Consider the following 12,439-nt stretch of genomic DNA (forward strand, 5'->3'; position numbering starts at 1 on the left):
AGTTGAATTATTCTCATAATTGTAATATTTTTAATGGGTTTGTCTTGGAAGTAAACTCTATTTTACATAGTAAACTTTTCCGGTTAAAGGGCTTTTATTGTGAAATGCGGCATATCCGGCGCTGCCTTCGTTTTTTTGCCCGACAGATGACAACACCAGTGTTAGTGCTAATGCCGGGCTGATTCCTGCCATAATCAGCAAGATGTTTGTCATCCTACTGCCTATTTCCAATCAATACGGATCAAACTGTTAGCGTTTACTGTATCTCTAGGTAGCCAAAGCCCATTTTGTATTGCAATACCTTTTTGGTAAGTGATGTCTTTGATTTATTTGGCCAGAAATCCAGCTAGTGCTAACTGCCTAGATATCAATTCATATTGGCTGGATTATTTTTCAAAAGTGGGTTATTTATGGTCATATCAAGAGTAAAGTAATGCACTTTTCTAAATCATTTAGATACATGTGGTGTGCAGTTTGAAAAATGCATTTGTGCAATGGATTCCTTTTTGTGTATTGTGCAAATGGTGTGTTGTGTATATTTTGTATCTTATCTTATCTTGTTTTATATTTAGTGTATTTTATATTGTATATCATACAGTGCTGCTAATGCAATACAATTTCCCATGCTATCTATCTATCTATCTATCTATCTATCTATCTATCTATCTATCTATCTAAATTATATTTTAATGCTATTTTAATTATTATTTTAATGTACATAATTTTCGCTTGTATATAGTGATCACCAGTCGATTTTTTTTTGCGTATCATTTTAATCTAATGTTTTTACAAATTATATTTTAATATTATTTCATTAATATTATATTAATATTAAGTGGAAAGTCAAAGAAACACACATTTCACAATTTCTTAGTAGCTGATATATTATAAACTTGTTAAATGTGTGTGTGTATATATATATATATATATATATATATATATATATATATATATATACACACACACACACATATACACACACACACACACACAATACTTTATTTATTTGACTTAGCTGTCAGTAAGCTTTTACATAAAAATCACTTTCCTCTTTTGAATATTCATTCAGCCACTGCACGCATAGATTGTTTTTCTGAATTAAGGCGGTGAGCTCTGATCTGTGATTTAGTTTTGTGATAATATGGGCTCTCCTGACATCAGCCTTGCTGTAGTGATGAACCCGAATACAGCTTTAATTTCGGTGCCCCATTAAAATGTCTCTAAAGGTTAATCACATAATGACCAAATCTACATTTCTCTTTAATCCAAATGTCAACCCTCCTTAACATTAATTGACATTCTCACTTGGCTGGAATTCTTTGTTGGCATTGGCTTATATGAATGATATTTTGAAATATCATAATTAAACCGTGCAATCTTTCACAGGTCTCTAATTTGAGCAGAAGAAAATGAACGGGTTATCCATCAGCGAGTTGTGCGGACTCTTCTGTTGTCCGCCCTGTCCGAGCCGTATTGCAGCGAAGCTGGCCTTCCTGCCCCCGGAGCCCACATACACTCTTGTGCCAGACCTGGAGTCCACCTCACCTGTGACCTCTAACCTTGGAGCCTCAGGTTTGCGCTCTCGCGTGGGCGGAGGTGGAGGAGCAGGAGGAGGAGGAGCAGTAGCAGGAGCAGTAGCAGGAGCAGTAGCAGGAGGAAGTTCTGGTGACCGGAGTGGTGAAGGCCGATGGAAGCTGCGCCTCTCTGAGCGAGCAGAGTTCCAGTATTCCCAGAGGGAGCTGGACGGAACCGAGGTCTTCCTTACACACTCCAGCCGTGGGAACAGAGTGGGATGCATGTACATCCGCTGTGCCCCATCCGCAAGGTGAGGAAGGTGCAGGTTAAAGTCGCCATGAAACGGAGGTTGCAATAGTGTTTTCTTCGCAATTGCGACTTATATCTGAGTGAAACAGCTTGATTTTTATCCATGCAGAAATTGATTGGATGGTTGTGGTTTGCTATTGCTGTGATCTCATGTGAGTGACAGGTTGTCCCGCCCTCGCGCCAGTAAACGTGTCAGAAGAGATGTTACTGCAAGAGGGATGGGAAGTTATTTTGATTAAAGATTGAGGATATATGAATTTGAAGAAAAAAACAAAAATGATGATGTGCACAGATAAATCATTTATAATAAATGCAGCAATATTCTATTGTTTAAATATTTTTTATTTTCTATTTGATTTCATGGTGACTTTTTTTTTTTTTTTTTTTTTTTAATATAGAAAGCATTCTTTAGTTGCTGTCTTGGCAGTCCTCTTGTATATCCAGACTGTATGAACAAAAACTGGTTCTATGCATTGGTTGTCTATGCATTGGTTGTTGAGTGTATTGAGTTGAGTTAATACATATTGATTAAACATGACGAGGTCATGTTTATTTAAACAATGAAATATGCACAGATGAATTATAATACAGCTCGGGACAAAATGTATAGACCACTGTAAAATTTGTAGTTTCTTTGGATTTACTATTTAGATGTATGTGTTTGAGTAAAATTAACATTTTTGTTTTATTATATAAACTAATGACAACATTTCTTCCAAATTTTAAATAGAAATATTGTCTTTTAGAGCATTTATTTGCAGACAATTACAATTGGTCAAAAAATGCCATGTTTTCAGACCTCGAGTGATGCAAATAAAACGTGTTTGTATACATTTTTAAACAACACGGTTCTAATGTTTTAACTTAGGAAGACTTCAGAAATCAGTATTTGGTGGAATAGCCCTGATTTCCAAATCACAGCTTTCATGTGTCTTGGCATGTTCTCTACCAGTCTTTCACATTGCTGTTGGGTGACTTTGTGCCACTGCTGGCGCACAAATTCAAGGTGCTTGGCTTTATTTGATGGCTTGCGACCTCGTGTCCATCCTCTTGATCACATTCCAGAGTTTTTCAGAGTTTTTCTGGCCATGAACAGGGATCTGGTGGTCCTCCATCCAAACCTTGATTGGCCTGGCTGTGTGGCATGGAGCATTGTCCTGTTGAGGAGAACAGAGCAGAAGGAAGCAGAATAATCACGCCAATCTCTCTGTTTTGCGCACTATAGGTACACTGTGCTCTTTTCTCATGGTAACGCTGTGGATCTCGGTCAGATGAGCAGCTTCTACATCGGTCTGGGCACTCGTATAAACTGCAACATCTTCTCTTATGACTACTCTGGTTATGGCGTCAGCACAGGGAAACCCTCTGAGAAGAATCTGTATGCAGACATAGACGCTGCGTGGCATGCTTTGCGCTCAAGGTATGTCAGAATCCTGAGACTAGAAAGCATGCTACTGTACTGGTACAATATGGAAATTCAGGTCTGTTTTAATTGCATTTTGTATTTGTGAAATCTCTTCTGTGCTGTCTCAGGTATGGCATCAGTCCTGAGAATATAATCCTTTACGGGCAGAGCATTGGCACCGTGCCCACCGTGGACCTGGCGTCCCGTTATGAGTGTGCTGCCGTGGTGCTTCACTCACCCCTCACCTCAGGGATGAGGGTGGCCTTCCCTGACACCAAGAAGACGTACTGCTTTGACGCCTTCCCAAAGTCAGTGAACACTGAAAACCTTTTTCTAAGCATGACAAAGATGTGCTCTATCGTTCACAATATTTTTAAAGGGGTCCTAATTATGCTTTTTTATGTTTAAGTTTCATTAGTGTGTATGCCAGCTATGAGGTCATCGAGGTCCGGACCTTGGTACATTTTTTTCATATTCAAAAATAAAATTACGGTTTTGACCTCAAAAACAAAATCAAGACTTTGAAAAAGCACATAATAGGTCCCCTTTAAAGCAATAGGCCCTCAAGGTTATGCATTAATATGGAACTTAATTGATGTGCAGGTGTGATGCATTGATGTTACAGGTGTGGTTTATATAATTTATTTCTGCAAAAAGAAGTCTTCAAACATGTCTCATGACCCAATAAGAACTGTAAGTCTCCATTTATGCAAGGAATGTACCTGTGATTGTCCTGCTGCTAGTATGAAAGGTGCATCTTTGACGTCACCGCTTATAGAGAGGGAAAAATCGCATATTTAGTCAAACACATTTAGTCAAAATTTTCAATGACCGTCAATGAAGAAATTAGCTTTTCTGAATGCAAAATAGTGCAGTGATCGCATATACTAGCTTTTTTATTCTGGTCTGATAAATAACAGCATTTTATAACCTCTTTACTAACTAAAGGGATAGTTCAACCAAAGATGATGGTTCTAAATATATATATATACAGTGCCCTCCACAATTATTGAACCCCCTGGTAAATATGATCAAAATTGGCTGTAAAAAATAAATCTGCATCGATTATCCTTGTGATCTTTCATTCAAAAAATGTGCAAAATTCTAACCTTTCATTGAAGTAAAAGAATTGAAAGTGGGGGGAAAATCACATTATGAAATAAATGTTTTTCTCCAAAACACGTTGGCCACAATTATTGAAACCCTTTTATTAAATACTTTTTGCAATCTCCTTTTGCCAAGATAACAGCTCTGAGTCTTCTCCTATAATGCCTGATGAGTTTGGAGAACACCTGACAAGAGATCAGAGACCATTCCTCCACACAGAATCTCTCCAGATCCTTCAGATTCCCAGATCCATGTTGGTGCTTCTCCTCTTCAGTTCAGCCCACTCATCAGGTCAGGGGACTGGGACGGTCATGGCAGAAGCTTCATTTTGTGCTCCACAACAAATTTTTGTTTTGATTTTGATGTTTGTTTTGGATCGTTGTCCTGATGGAAGATCCAACCACGGCATATTATAAGATTTCTAGCAGAAGGCGTCAGGTTTTGATTTTTTATCTGTTGATATTTGATAGAATCCACAATGCCATGTATCTGAACAAGAAGTCCAGGACCTCCAGCAGAAAAATATGCCCACAACATTAAAGATCCAATGGTATATTAAATTGTACACATGGGGTACTTTTTATCCTTGTGTTCACCAAACCCATCTAGTGTGTTTGCTGCCAAAAAGCTCTGTTTTAGTCTCATCTGACCACAGAACCCTGTGTTGTTTGAAGATCCAGTCGTGTCTGACAATTAAATTTGCTGGAATTTGTTTTTGGATGAGCGAGGAGGTTTTTTTTTAAACCCTCCCAAACAACATGTGGGGATGTAGGGGTTGTTTGATTTTTTTTTTTTTAGGCTTTCTGACCCTAAGACTCAACTAATCTCTGCAATTCTCCATCTGTGATCCTTGGAGAGTCTTTGGCCACTCAAACTTTCATACTCGCCGTGCATTAAGACAGTATAGACACACGTCCTTTTCCTGGCAGATTCATAACATCTTTAGTTGGTTATAACTTCTTAATTATTGCCCTGATGGTCAAAATGGGGATTTTCAATTCTTTAGCTATTGTCTTACAGCCACTTTCTAGTTTGTGATGCTCAACAATCTTTTGCTACGCATCAGAACTGTATTCTGTGGTTTTACTCATTGTGATGGATGATTAAGGGGATTTGGCCTTTGTGTTTCCTCATATTTAAACTCCTGTGAAACACGAAGTCATAGCTGGACAGTTTCATGTTCCTAGTCACCCTGGTGTACTAAAAAAGGTAAATATTAATGGGAATATACTTCAGAGATATTTTACTCGTAAAAAATTCTTGGGGTTTCAATAATTGTGGCCAACGTGTTTTGGAGAAAAACATTTATTTCATAATGTGATTTCCCCCCACTTTCAATTCTTTTACTTCAATGAAAGGTTAGAATTTTGCACATTTTTTGAATGAAAGATCACAAGGATAATCGATGCAGATTTATTTTTTACAGCCAATTTTGATCATATTTACCAGGGGGTTCAATAATTGTGGAGGGCACTGTATATATATATATATATATATATATATATATATATATATATATATATATATATATATATATATATATATATATGTATGAAGCAGCACAACTGTTTTTAACATTGATAATAATCAGTTTCAATGTTTCTTGAGCAGCGAATCAGCATATTAGAATGATTTCTGAAGGATCATGTGACACTGAAGACTGGAGTAATGATGCTGAAAATTCAGCTTTGCATCACAGGAATAAATTACATTTTAATATATTTTAAAATACAAAACAGTTATTTTAAATTGTAATAATATTTCACAATATTAGTGATTTTGCTGTATTTTTTGATGAAATGAATGCAGCCAACAAAATAATAATAGTAATATTACAGACCCCAAACTTTTTAACGGTAGAGTACAAAAGAGCAAATTCTGACAAATCTGGTCTGTTCCTAACACAAAGCTGTCATATGATTTCAGAATATACGTAGAAGTTTTATAGTTATTTTGTGTCCTTGAAGGATGAAAGCTCCAATCCCTTTAAAGTATAATTGCATTGTAAAAAAGACCAGTATGTTCTTCCAAATGTCCTTTTAAGTTCCATAGGAAATATAAGCCATACTGATTTGGAACGACATTAGGGAGAGTAAATGGTGGCAGAATTTTCCTCTCTGGGTGGACCGTTCTTTTAATGTCTCTTTGTTGTGTCTGATTCTGTTCTCTCAGCATCGAGAAGGTGTCTAAAATCACATCTCCAGTGCTGATCATCCATGGGACGGAGGATGAAGTGATTGATTTCTCTCATGGTCTGGCCTTGTTTGAGCGCTGTCCTAAGGCCGTGGAGCCGCTGTGGGTGGAAGGAGCCGGTCACAACGACATCGAGCTCTACAGCCAGTACCTGGAACGCCTGCGCCGGTTCATCAGCCAGGAAGTGGCTGCACAGTAAACGCACCCTTCAAAACATCAAGACATGCAGATCTTTCAGGCCTGGACACTTAATCGTGCTCACATCCATAAATGGTCGACATGTGGAAAGCAAACAGACAGAATTCAGTTCTGGAGGGTTTGTTTTTCTATAAACTGCAGTCTCTTTCATTCTATCAGCCTGGAGCTGAGTTTTCTACTGAGAAGACATCTCGACTTCACACTGAAAAGATCAGAATGTGTGAGCGTCGGTCTCAGGAAGGACCTCAGGACATCTGAGGCACTCGCTCACAGTTGATTTGGCTTGTGAATTTTTTTTTTTTTTTTTTTTTGTGACCATGACAAATTATATGTCATTTGAACAGAGCTAATATCTAATATCTCTTTATGAAGCTCTTATCTTGTGGGTGTTTATGTACTTTCCCTTTTATTAGGTCTCGTGGGTAAGCAGATGACCAGTCTGTTTTAAAAATAGCATTACCACCTTTTCAGACAAGAAACTCTCTGCTGGACAGATTCTGTGTGTGTGTGTGTGTGTGTGTGTATATATACTTGTACAACTATCTTTGTGAGGACTAATTTGAGATTTTAGACCATCAGAGTGAGGACAAAGAGAGTAAAGTGAGAACATTTGGGCCGGTCCTCACTTTCTGAGACTCCTTTAAAGTCCTGTTTTAAGGTCAAGACTTTGTTTTAGGGATAAGGTTATAATTAGGTTAAGGGTTCGGGTTAGGCACTTGTGATGTTGTGTTGGGAAGGGTAAGGAGCTGCATTGTGTCAACGAATGACCTCACAAAGATAGATGTACCACAATATGCGTGTTTGTTCTTTGTTCAACCTTTTGAAGACCATCTGCTGTGTGTGTGAATGTGTTTTTATTGAATCCTCGGGCCATTAAGATTAATATTGGTCGATCGGATCACAAGTGGATGACGTTAAATACAGGTGTAAACGGAGACTAAAATGTTTTCAGCTTGTCCATTTTCGACAACTTCCGGAGGTAGTTGAAAACACATTTGACCGGATTGCTCTTAGTGCAGACGCCCATGTGATCGAATGCATTCGAACAGCCACAAGAGACCGCCTTCTCTCAGCTTACTGACTTGATGCGTCAGTTTTGTTTGAATACGAAAAAGGTACCAAGCTCAATGTTCTCTCACCATTCCTGATTTCTAACACACACTCGTGATCTCGTGGCTGTCAGAGATCTAAAAAAAACATACATAGACCCTCCCCTCGAAGAAATCAGGACAGAAGTGGTTGAAAGTGGACAAAAGATGCGGATTAAAACCCCAGGTGTAAACAGGAATGCGGTCCGATCGTCCAAAACTCTTCTTAATACCAGGTGTAAACAGGGTGAACTCATCTTCATTAGGCATCTAGAGATACACTACCAGTCAAAAGTTTGGACACACTGAGTTTGTTTCTCATGATTCTCTAAAGGCTCCTGCTTCAATACTTGAAATTAGTTTTGTTGACAAAATATAAACTGTGCCCTACAGTACATATGAATTTCTTTACAAAACTAAAATCTGAATTAATGTTCATTTTTAATGCATGTGACCAGATATGTCCAGCATACACGTGGACTCCTTCAATACTGTTTACAAAACCGTCCCAGGATGCTCCTCGTGAAGATGGTTAATGAATGTCCAGAGTCGGAATCTAGACAAAGAAGCATAGTTCATAGTTACATAGTTTTGATGACTTTACTATTATTCTAAAATGCAAAATAGTCATAATGTAAATAAGTGGATCTGTCCAGTCCTTTAACTAGTAGTGTAGTTCTCTACAGGTTTTATTTTCTCCAATTCTTTTTTGTTTCTTTTGACATCTGTCCACTTCATACCTGTCAACATTTGGTTTTCAAAATCCGGGAGATTTGTGCGCTGACCGTTCGGCGCTTTAATACAAGATCTGGCAACTGGTCAACATTAGACAAACATATTGGTCCGATTATTCATAAAGGAGTTTGGGTCATGCAAATTACGGGAGTTTCCCGGGAGAAATAACAAACCGGGAGGGGTCCGGGAGATGGGGCTAAAAAACGGGAGTGTTGACAGGTATGGTCCACTTGCTTCCCTATCATTATAAAAAGGAGTACCAACACTGTTTTTAAGGTGCTGCTTCTATCAGACAAAAGTAAAGTGAACATGTCGAGGAAGATTGAAACTCTTTCCTGCTCCAAATGGTATGATTTTGTGATGCATCGCGATGTATTGAATCACGGCATAACTATCGCCGTGAATCAGTTGGCTTTTCCAGCCCCAAAAATAGGGACTGAATTTGTAAATATTTCAGTTTGTGATCCTTTTTTTCCACTTTGTCCCCACACACTGAATTGTGGAAGGTCAATAGATGTAATGAGCACCTGAGAACGACAGGAAACCTCACTCTATCCCCAAAAGATCACGCTACACCTGTCCTCACATTGATTTCTCCTCTTAGCTTGTGCACGTTGATGTAATGGTGCATAAATGAACTCTGACTTAAACGCCCAAGTCAACCCCAGTCTGATGTGTGACTGACAGTTTTCTGAGCCGTTTCAGAATGGGGTCGTGACCTCCATCCACCGCTGACCTCTTGTCTATGTTTGTCTGCGAGAGGAAGAACTGTGACAGGTTTTTTTAATATTACCGCATGCTAGGTCATTGAATCACGTTTTTTGCTATTTCTTATCGCATAATGGTTTGTATATTGAGCTATTTAAGCGTTCACTTCTCGTAAAACAGCCTCGCTGTTATAGACATGCTCTTATGTGTTCAGTGGATATTTAACATGAACTTCCAGATCTATTTTTATAAGGTTGATATGTCTTTGCTATAATATAAACAAACCTTTCACTGTTTAAGAGACGTTTTTAAAAGGGATAGGTGTGTCTTTTTAGCCTGGACATGTAGTTTTTTCACTTAAAGTGATAGTTCACTCAAATGATAAATCACCATGTACCATGAAAAGGATAATTTTTGAATATTAGAAGCCCCATACAATGAAGCATATAGTGACCAAGGGCTGCCAAGCTCAGAAAAGATGATGAATTAGTGAATAAACCGTATAGCCACCAAAAAATTAAAGTTGTGTCATCATTAACTCATCCTCTTTTCGTTCCAAACCTGTACTTCTTTTTTAAGAGAGTTGGTAACCAATCAGTTTTGGTTCCCATTAGCGTCCATTGTATTTCTTGTCCAAACAATGGAAGTCAATGGAAAAATAAACCTGTTTGGTCTCCAACATACTTCAAAATATCTTTTTACGTTCCACAGAGGAAAGTAAGTCAGACAAGTTTGAAATGAAATGAGGGTGAGTAAATAATGACACAATTTTCATGTTTATATGGACTATCCCTAAAAAAATGTATGTGTTTCTCATACAAAGCAAATGTACAGCTTATGTTTATAATACTTTAATAGTGTTTTTTGTCCTTTTAGGCTCTTGAAAGCATCTGGTTGCTATGTGATTTCACTTTTTCAAAGAAATTCTTCAACGTTAGAAGTCTGACGGGAGAGTAAATGATGAGTTTTCATTTTTTTGAGTGAAATATTCCTTTGAGTGAAATATAGGGGCATTGCGTGCTCTTTAACATCTTGTTTGCTATGCATCACCTAAGGGCAGTGCTTGTTTTTTAACATGATGTCTGTATCTCATATTTGTCACCAAGATGCTGCCAGTAAAACAAAATCGAATTTATATTGGTCTTAAAAACCACAGACTGCAAGAAAAATAATGTTGCTTGTTGACATCTGTCATAATGAGCATAGCAAACTTTGTTTTAAAGCAGGTGGTGTGCCACTTTCAGTATGCATGTAATAGATAAGATATAAATCGAAATGAAAATGGACTAATTATAGTGTGCAAATTTCAGTGTATATTATGACTTTCCGAGATTAAATAGTCCACATTAGCATAATATATGAAAAGAATGGTAGGATGTTTTTTTCAGTTGTTTTTTAGAGCTCTAAGGAAAAAGGGTTAGTATTCACATCTCTGAACAACCGAGCAATAACGTCAAACCTTTGACTGTGAGAGCTGGACAGTTTACTCATCCAGACCCACACGAAACTCCACATAATGATCATTTGAAGTGACGCAGCACAACCTTATCTGATAACTCTAAAATACTGTATGCCGACTCACAATTTTGTAAGCTAATTTGCTGTATTTCTAGTTACGCTGAGTCACATATCTGTATCGAGATCTGCAAGAAAATTACTGTATGTTTCCAGGTACACGTCTGTATAATGAGGTTATGGTATGTCCCCCTATGATGTAAGATGCATTGTGTGTGTTGGGTAATGTTTTCTTTAACTTTTTTTTTTAGCTGGAAGATGTGATGTACTGTGGTTGAGTAATAAAGGAAAGCTGTAAAGTTACAGTGGTATTTTTACATTTATGTTCATAGGTTGGTAGATTAGTGGTTGAATGATATGGGTTTTTTCTTGACTAGAGAGCAAGAGGCTTGTTTAGTTGCAACACTTCTGTTAATCGCGGATGATGATCTTAAATATCGGCTGATTTATTGACCAAGACAATATTGTCCTTTAACTGAGGAGTATCTAAACAAAAGTAGTGATGCTACTTTCTTAACTATATTTGGGAAAACATTTATTCACTTAAAGGTATAGTGGAGGATCTTTCCGAATTTTAGATAAGACCCGCCCTCTAGGGGTGTGCCATATCATACCGTCCACGATAATACCGGTATAAATTTTTACATGATAAAAAAGTGTCACATCGCGATATCACTGATATAGCGATGCAATGACGTATGGCGCATTACGTTCCTTAGCACGCACAATAACAACACCTGTCTGAGCGCGAGAGCAGCAAGTCAGCCTCCAATGACGATTTAGTACCTAAAAAGGAGCTACTTCAATAGTATTTTAATAATTCCCGCAGGTCTACCACTTATAATGCGGGAAATTCCCCCGCAAATATTGATTTTACCAACCGCGTGAGTTTTCAGCGGTGCCGCGTCTTCTCTCTCTCTCGCTTTCAAAATGGGTTGCACAAGTCAAGCGTCGATACCACACTCTTGTGTTTAGCAGTCAGGACATGACGGAATTGTCTTTTGTCACTTGCATCGTAACTAAAGTTTATCATTTTCACTTCTTTTTAAGTCTTATCAGTTTAAACATTTGCGATTTTAAACTATTCAGTACTCTCGCGCGCTCTCTGAGAGATGTTTACTCTGCGTGCATACAGTAAAGCCGCCTCACAAACAGCTCGCGAGTAACAAAAGTTCCATTTCGCGGATTATATTGCTTTAACGGGGGAAAAAACACGCAAAATTGTGTAAAAATTCCGGTCATGGTTAGTATATTCGTAAACAGTCGGTTATGTCTGAAATAACCATAAAACGTGCGTGACAGTGTGACAGACAGTATAACAGTAATGGATCCGGGCACTAGCTCTAAAAGTGACAGCAGCCATGTGTCTGTCATTAATGTTGTCGTCAAAACAACAAAAGATAGCTTTCATTGTAAGGAATCAGAATTAGCCTAATAGCCTTTAATTTAATTTAGTCAGGACTAGTGTTATTTTACATTTGATTACCTTATTCAGTTTCTGTAGTATTTCTGAATAGTGTTAGACCTACCCAAAAACGTTTCTCTTTATTTGTATCTTTATTATTTTGTATATGTTTTGCTACTTTTTTCAATTTAATTCAAAGATTGAAATCAAGCTTCCTTGTGTTGTGTAAACTCTGAAATACAAAATTACCCAATTGTAAAA

General features: G+C 37.7%; 1 protein-coding gene across 1 annotated transcript; it reads left to right on the top strand.

Annotated features, from left to right (window-relative positions):
- The first annotated feature begins 123 nt into the window (after positions 1 to 123).
- abhd17aa (abhydrolase domain containing 17A, depalmitoylase a) lies at positions 124 to 11,075 on the top strand. The gene is made up of 5 exons (XM_079877546.1): positions 124 to 308; positions 1,387 to 1,825; positions 3,050 to 3,244; positions 3,358 to 3,537; positions 6,509 to 11,075. Exons 2-5 carry the CDS (start codon positions 1,410 to 1,412, stop codon positions 6,726 to 6,728), a joined length of 1,011 nt encoding a protein of 336 aa, XP_079733672.1. The 5' UTR covers positions 124 to 308; positions 1,387 to 1,409; the 3' UTR covers positions 6,729 to 11,075.
- Positions 11,076 to 12,439: the final 1,364 nt, after the last annotated feature.

Source organism: Squalius cephalus, assembly GCF_949319135.1.
Source record: "Squalius cephalus genome assembly, chromosome: 7".
NCBI classification, from domain to species: Eukaryota; Metazoa; Chordata; class Actinopteri; order Cypriniformes; family Leuciscidae; genus Squalius; species Squalius cephalus.

Coding starts and splice junctions, on each gene's coding strand:
- abhd17aa (XM_079877546.1), top strand. CDS start 1,410: ATGAACGGGTTATCCATCAGCGAGTTGTGCGGACTCTTCTGTTGTCCG. Junction 3,245..3,357: donor TGGCATGCTTTGCGCTCAAG/GTATGTCAGAAT, acceptor GTGCTGTCTCAG/GTATGGCATCAGTCCTGAGA. Junction 3,538..6,508: donor TGCTTTGACGCCTTCCCAAA/GTCAGTGAACAC, acceptor CTGTTCTCTCAG/CATCGAGAAGGTGTCTAAAA.